Source organism: Castor canadensis, chromosome 4, assembly GCF_047511655.1.
Source record: "Castor canadensis chromosome 4, mCasCan1.hap1v2, whole genome shotgun sequence".
Taxonomy (NCBI): domain Eukaryota; kingdom Metazoa; phylum Chordata; class Mammalia; order Rodentia; family Castoridae; genus Castor; species Castor canadensis.
In genome coordinates, this window is record NC_133389.1 from 148,009,860 (window position 1) to 148,017,227 (window position 7,368).

Genomic DNA, 7,368 nt, shown 5'->3' on the forward strand with positions numbered 1-7,368 from the left:
TGGATCCTACCACTCAGGTCGAGAAATTCTTTGGCTTAGCCTTCAACACAGGACAGTGTGTGCACACCATAGCTGCATGTTTACTCACCAGTTTCCCTCAGTAGGATGCTCACTAGCATGGAGCTCCCTAGAGGGCAGGGATCAAGCCTTATTTTTCTTGTATCCTAGCTCTTAGCACAGGGAGTGCTCAGTAAACGTTCATTCAAAGAACAATAAATGTCCATCCGGATAAAAGAAGGATTTCAGGCATGAGCCACCATGCTCAGCTCTCTTTCTTGTTAACCTATATTTCTGACCCTATATTCATCTCCTACTGCTTTTTAAGTGTATTATCTGTGGTGTTTCATATTTATTCTTCTTGAAAGGTCTCTGACATTTAAAACTGAGTACTTGAGTTTCAGAACCCTGTCCTTATGTTCTCTGGTACTACACAGTCCTGACTGTTTTCACTCTTGGTCATTTTTGTTGAGTTGTTCTCTTTATGGTTGTGTCCAAAAACTCAGCCCAATATACTTGTGCTCTGCCCATATTCCCTCTCTTAAAGACTTTATTCCAATTCCCTATCAAAATCACCACTTCCAGCTGTGCATCAATGGCTACCTCTGCCAGGATGTTCCACGCCACTTCAGATGTAACATGTTTGCAGTGGAGTTGTTTTTTGATCAATGCTGACTCTCTCTGTGATGCTCCTCTGGCTATAAGAGGCATCATTATTTCCACAGTCAGGCTCAGAACTGGGAAGTCATCTTGGATTCCTCATTCTTTCTGGTCCCTACATCTAACCAATCACGGGTTAAGTTCCTCTTTTATAACATCTTCTATCTACCTCTTGCATTTCATTCTTATTGCTGCCCCTCATCTGTGGGTCCTTATCATCCTTTGTCTTGACCACTACAAGCAGCCTTTTCTCCTTGCTTCCATTTCTCCCCACTACATCTATCAATTACTTGTTCAGAAGGCATTCATAGCTATTTATTCTACATAGAATTGAGTCTTAACTCCTTAGTCAAATCAGAACCTTCTGTACTTCACTTATTTCCAGTCTCATTTTCTGCTTTTTCCCTCAAAACCTCCTCTAACTCATGGTTCTGTTTTCTAGCCCTTGAGTATGCCACAAACACTTGATCTTTGTCTGCTTGTTTAAGCTGTACTTTGTCTTCAAGGTCAGGCAAAAGTCCTAACTCTAGTTCCAACTGATTCTTTTCAAAATTTATTACTCCTTTTTAGGATACTTCCTATAGCACATAATTTTCTGCAATATATACCTTGCATTATAAATTTTCTTTTCATTCATTCAAACAATTGTATTTATCATTGCCATGTGCCAAACACTGTGCTAGACATAGGGAATATAAAGACAGATAAGATACTGTTCCTGTCCTTGAGGCGTTCATGATCTTGTTCAGTTTGACCAAAGAGAATACATTTGAGGGCAGGGCAGAAACTACTTTTTTCTCTTTGTATTTCCACTGCTAATCAGTGTTTTGTATAGTATACATATGTACACATTATTGCTACTAATGATGACCATAAAAGACAAACAGTTTCTTCTAAGAATAATGAAGAAGAAAGCGAGAAGCTACCAAAGTTTTACTCAATATAGTTTATATAATTCTATTAGACATCAAGTAAGGAAGCTACTATCCATCTTTCTGATGAATTTTTAGTATTATAGAAATTCTTTTTTTACCCATAAAGGTATCAATACTCTAAAAATCCTTAAGGATTGTACAAGGAGGTAAAAGAACCCTTTTTGCATAATTTGCAAAGTTAATTGAACTTTTCATAGAGAAACTCTGTAATAATGCTCATATATGCACATCACACTCATAAACACACACACACACACACACACACGCACACACACACATATATTTTTGAAATCTGTTGGGCTGCTAGAGTGGCTCAAGTGTTAAGAGCACCTGCCTAGCAAGCATGAGTCGAAACCCCAGTTAAAAAAAAATTGTAGATAGCACCAAAGGTTCACTGATAAGCAGGAGTCAAAAGCTGTTAATGAACTGATACCTTATAATGTGATGAAAAAATCAGTACCATATAACAATCCAGAAAATATCACCAAAATTATACTGAAACCTCACTAGTGCAGTTGGTTGACTTGGCACAAATCTCCAGAAAAATTCAGCCTACATGGATGGGACTTTAAGTTTCTTGAAAGAAGTTGTTTTCAATTTATTCTATGGTCCCTAAAATTCCCAGGACAATAGTATACATTAGAACTATTCATACAACATTTGTCAATTATGATTGATGTGAACTTTGAAGTCAACAGGTAAGTAATCAATAATTATCATATTCCAGAGGGAAAAGGCAGGAATTATTTTAATGACCTAAACAGGCTGGTCAAATAGTTCCCTGTAGGAGCTGTGTTTAAAGGAGGAAAGAGACCCAGTCTGTCTCCAGTTTTGGAGGCAGAGGTGTTCTCATAGGAAGGGTAATAACAGCTAACTTCTATCAAGTGCTTACTAAATGCCAGACACCGTTCTAAGTAGATTGTCTTCTGTTATCTCCTTTGATCCTTAAAACAACTCTATGGATGTAAGCACCATTAGAACCTCCACTTTACAGATAATGAAACAGATACAACAAAGTTCACAAACTTATTACTGTAGTGAAAAAGCCTAGATTCACACACAAGACAGACATGACTCTAGCCTTGTATGTCTAATGATTATGGTATGTCTCTTGTGGAGATGTAAATAATAACTAGAAGGCCAACAAAGAAGAGGGAAAAAGAAAGTGTGGGGAATGCAGAGAGAGTGAGAGAGCAAGCACACAAGAGGCTAGAGAGAGCAGAGAGCAAGAAAAGACTGGGAGGTAGATGCTGTTTTGTTTCTAGGTCGGGTAGAGAACAGAGGGTGATGAGTGAATTCATTTGGGATATAGGGGATAATTTTTAAACATTCCGCATTAAAGTGCAAATAATATTTCATTCTCCTACGGTATGTATACCACCTTGGAAACTTCATGAAACGTAATTTGAAATGCACTTATAAAATTGTGATGGGGGAGGATATGGAATCGAATGGAAAATAAATAATTTGTTACAGAGAACGTAACCACCAGCATGAAGGGACTGGGAACTCTTAAAGGGTGTTCTCCTTCCCTCACTGGAACTATTTTCTCCATTCTATGGACTAGGTTTGGAAAACTGAGGGAAGAGACAGGCCCATCCTCAACACACACAGCTGTCACCAGGCTATCTTGTTTCCTCCAGGATTGCTCACTGTGTGCTGGCCTCTGACTGGCAGGAGCTGCCACTATTCACTTCTTCCAGCAATCCCAGGACAGAATTGTCAGTGCTAAACAGAAGGTTGGCATGCTATAACCCACCCTGACTCACTCTCACAGACACTGGAGTGGCAGGTGGTCGTCAGAGACAGGAAGAGAGAAGCAGGGGAACCATGATCTGAAGGGCTTTGTGGAGCTGGGGTGGTGCTGAGAGTCCTGGCTTCTGAGGCAAAAGCAAAGCAAAGACCAAAACAAACAGGCAAACAAAAGCCCCAGACAAAACCAAGTGGAAGAATTGGAGAGAAATGGGCACCAGGAGGCTGGGCGCCTGTACCAAATAGGAACCAGATGCAACTTTCAAATATTTGCCTGCTTTACGTGTGGACATCTGTGTGAGTAGCTGCACTTTATGGTGGGATACTCCATTACCTCCTCCAAACACCAGGTGTAGAAGGTGGAAGTCATACTCCTTTCACAGATAAAAGAGCCTCTGATAATGACAAAATTAAAATGACTTTTGAGTAAAGCCACTGATCTTGGTTCAAGGGGGTCTGTATTTACACAAATTTGAGATGTTAACATTGTTGGAAAGAAATAAATGAGAAAAACCTGAAGTTCCTTAAAGTCCTACCATCCTAGGGTGAATTGTGTAGAAAATCTTAAGTGTAGATCAAAAAAACTTCAGCCTAAATTTTAGGAATAGACAAATGCTTCAGGCATTTGTGTTGGTGTCCTATGAATTTACAGAAAATAGTCTGAACTGACAAGGAAAAGCACTGGAGTGAATCACCATTGTGAAAGCACCATATTGCAAATATTTTTTCAAATGAAAATTTTTGAAAAAGTACAAAAAAAGTTCATATGATAATTGGATACTTTTCTGATTATCATCGTCTTTATCCATTTTTAATTTACATAATTAAAAATAAAGTTAAAAATACTTTTTTTGGTAGCCTTAACCTTAGATAAAAATAGGCTTTGTGAACACATTCAAAGTATAGGCACAGATTTTGTATATGTCTCTGGAAGGGAGTTTGTTTACTGGCCAGTTCGATTTTTGACAAAGAAAAATGGGCTGCTCTTGCTTGTTGCACAAAGATGCACTGTTTCCAGAGCAAAGCGAGAGGAAAAAAAAAGAGAGAGAGAGAGAATTTAAGTTTAAGTAAAAAAAAAAAAAAATGAAGACAGTATTCAACATGGTAACTAGTATAAATTTTCTATGAACTGATAAAATGTGTGATTTGTGAGAATTAAAAGTATAACTTTGTAATTAGAACTTAAAATACTAGTATCTGGAAATCTTAGCTGCAAGCAACTTACTCTAAACTTCATTTTTAGTATCCCATTATTAAAGATACAGTTCTTTTCAAAAGTTTTTTGTCGAGATTGTTGTACAGTACTCAAAGTTTCTAAATGGAATGAGGCAAAGTATTTGTGAAGTTGAGCTGCCTTGATCCCTTCCACAGAGCTGCCATCTGGGCTTGTTTATTTGTGTTTCCAACTTTCTTGAACAGAGTTCCTCTGTTCCAGATGGGGTACCAAGCAAAGGAAGTGTCTAACACAGAGAACTACCTTTTTTCTTTTTTCTTCTCCCCCCTCTTTTAACTGTATTTTCAAACTTGAAAAATAATCATAGAGTAACACAACCTCAAAATTCAACAAAACTGGCAGCCTCAGAATTGTCTGAGCAGTCTTCCACAATTTGATGCTAGTAATATTGACTACATGCTACCACCTTGTGTCTTTCAGTCCTTTTTCAAAACACAAGCTGTCATTAAGGCTAGAGCTATTTGACCTGGAAATCAAGCATTTTTCATAAACCCTTACATAAGTAAGTGTTTGATTTTAAAACAAAAGAAACATTTCAAGGCAGTTTTCCTAATTTTGTAAACTACGTATGAACCATGTTACAAAAAAGAAAGAAAAAAGAAGCAAATAAAACAAAACAAAAATATTTCCAAATACAATTAACAGACAAAGAATCATTGCTAGCTAGATTATACAATCTGATTATGTAGAACAGCTTAAGAAATCACAGGTCAGCACTTCAAAAAATTAGTAGTCTCTTATTTGTCAAATAAATTAGAAAAAAAAGTACCTTGTAAAGTAAAATCCAGCAGTACATATTCGTAAGCAAATTCCGTCTTTGTTTCCACTTGCGGTCTCTTCAGGGTAGAAAATATTTTTCCAGGGCTGCTATCATCAGGGTCTTCTAGCTTCCTAAGTCCGCACCCCATGGCAAAGTCTGCAAGGAATTAAATTGCAGGAAAGGGGAGGGAGGACAGCAAATTCTGATGTCTAAGCTGCAAAAAGAAAGTTACAGACTTCACTGCTGAACCACAGATATCCAAAATGCAAAAGTTGGGGTCCAAAGAAAGGAGCTGAAGAGTTTTTCTATCCATTTTTCTGTAAAGTCACTGAGCCCATGATTAAGCTACAGCTTCTGGAGGCTGGGCTTGATCTTAGAGAAACACACAAGCTGCTGCAACTTAGCGGAGAATTTCCATGCCACGTCAATTTACAGCCAGCCAGCCCCCTACCAGAGTGCTGCCGCTCAGGGCACCAACATGCTTTGTCTATCCCAGTTGGCTGGATGATAAAAGAGACGTCCAAAAATGGAACTAAAAAGGCAAACTTGATGCAATTATCTACAAGTAGAGGATCTATTCAGACACAGTGGCATACAATTCTTTTTCTGTTTTCTCTGTCCTGGGCCCACTCTCCTTCCTCCTCCCAGGGAGAGAGAGAAAAAGAAAGGGAGAGAGAGAGAGAGAGGAGAGAGAGAGAGAGAGAGAGAGAGAGAGAGAGAGAAAGAGAGAGAGAGAGAGAGAGAGAGAGAGAGATGGATTTTCAACAAGGTTAGAAATAAAAATCATTTCCAGAAAGGAAGTCAGCCTTCTGAGGAAACTGTTTCTGAAGTTCAAAAGGAGGAAAGTGAAAAAAAAGCACTTTAGTCTAGGTAGCAGTTTTGAAAGTTTCTTTCTATATGGAGTTTCTTTTTTTGCTGGGAATATCATATACTTATTAAATACTGACAAGTACAAAAAGTTTATATCAAATATTTTCATAAAAAAGACTTTGGGGGAAAAGAGGGGCAATTGGGGGAACCCAATAAACTACATTATATATAAGCCATGTGACTGTCATAATGAAACCCATTACTTCAAACAATACGTTAATAAAAAGAAGCAAAAAATAAGAAAAAAGACTTTAATTGCAAAGGAGAGACAGTTATATGGAGAGTTTCCCCATCACCCTTACCTTAGTTTATGTATTTATTGGCAATACTGGGGTTTGAACTCAGGGCATGGCACTTGCAAGGCAGGTGCTCTATTGCTTGAGCCACACCTCCAGCTCACCGCCACCCTTACTTTAAAACACTCTGTTATTAGAGGACTTATGATAGTAACTAATAAAATTTTATAGATCTCAAAGTACCATTAATTAAAAAAAATGAAACTTTGAGAATTTGATTCATTCAGTCTTATAAATTGCCATTCACCTGAAGTCAAGAACGATATGTAATGGATCAACTGTAATGCATATTTATCCATTGCATTTTGTTGTGGACGGGTCAATTACTATGGTGAACTTAGTACAACTGTGAGCCCTGGAATCAAACTGCCCGGGTTCACTCAGGCCTACTGCAAGCAAGTTACTTGACCTCTGCAAGTTTCAGTTTCCTCTCCTCTAAAATGGAGTTAATAATAGTACTTACTTCACAGGCTTGTTATGAAGGTTGAACGGGATAATCTTATCTCCTATCTTAACACTGTGTCTGGTGAATAGCACAAAATACATTTGTTAATGTGTGTACAGTAGAAAACAGGGCTGGCAGTAAGTAAAAGGAAGGAAGTGATTCTGCCAACACTTCCATTATTTACAAAATAAGCCCTGATCTCATGTGAGATTCCGGTTTGTTCTCAGTCTGAAAAGATTTTTCAATCACATTGAATTGTGCACATGAAAAGTTTCATTTGTAGATCATAATCACCTTTTGCCTTTCTTCTACCTACTTCCCTTTAAATGTTTTACTTCTCAAGTGTTTTTTTTTTTCATTTTTATTAGCATATATATTCTTTATACGGGGAGGGATTTGTTGTGACAATTCTGAGTATT

The 7,368-nt window shown here is 37.7% G+C and overlaps 1 protein-coding gene across 2 annotated transcripts in view; it reads right to left on the reverse strand.

Moving 5' to 3' along the window:
* Positions 1-6,012, reverse strand: part of Rftn2 (raftlin family member 2) — a 67,404-nt gene extending 61,392 nt beyond the window's left edge. The window contains exon 1 of one of the 2 annotated variants that reach the window (XM_074071336.1): positions 5,348-6,012. In XM_074071336.1, the coding sequence (XP_073927437.1) occupies positions 5,348-5,374 (27 nt within the window). In that variant the 5' untranslated portion in view covers positions 5,375-6,012. The remainder of the gene's footprint in view (positions 1-5,347) is intronic. The other variant, XM_020156884.2, reaches the window with a different exon arrangement.
* Positions 6,013-7,368: the final 1,356 nt, after the last annotated feature.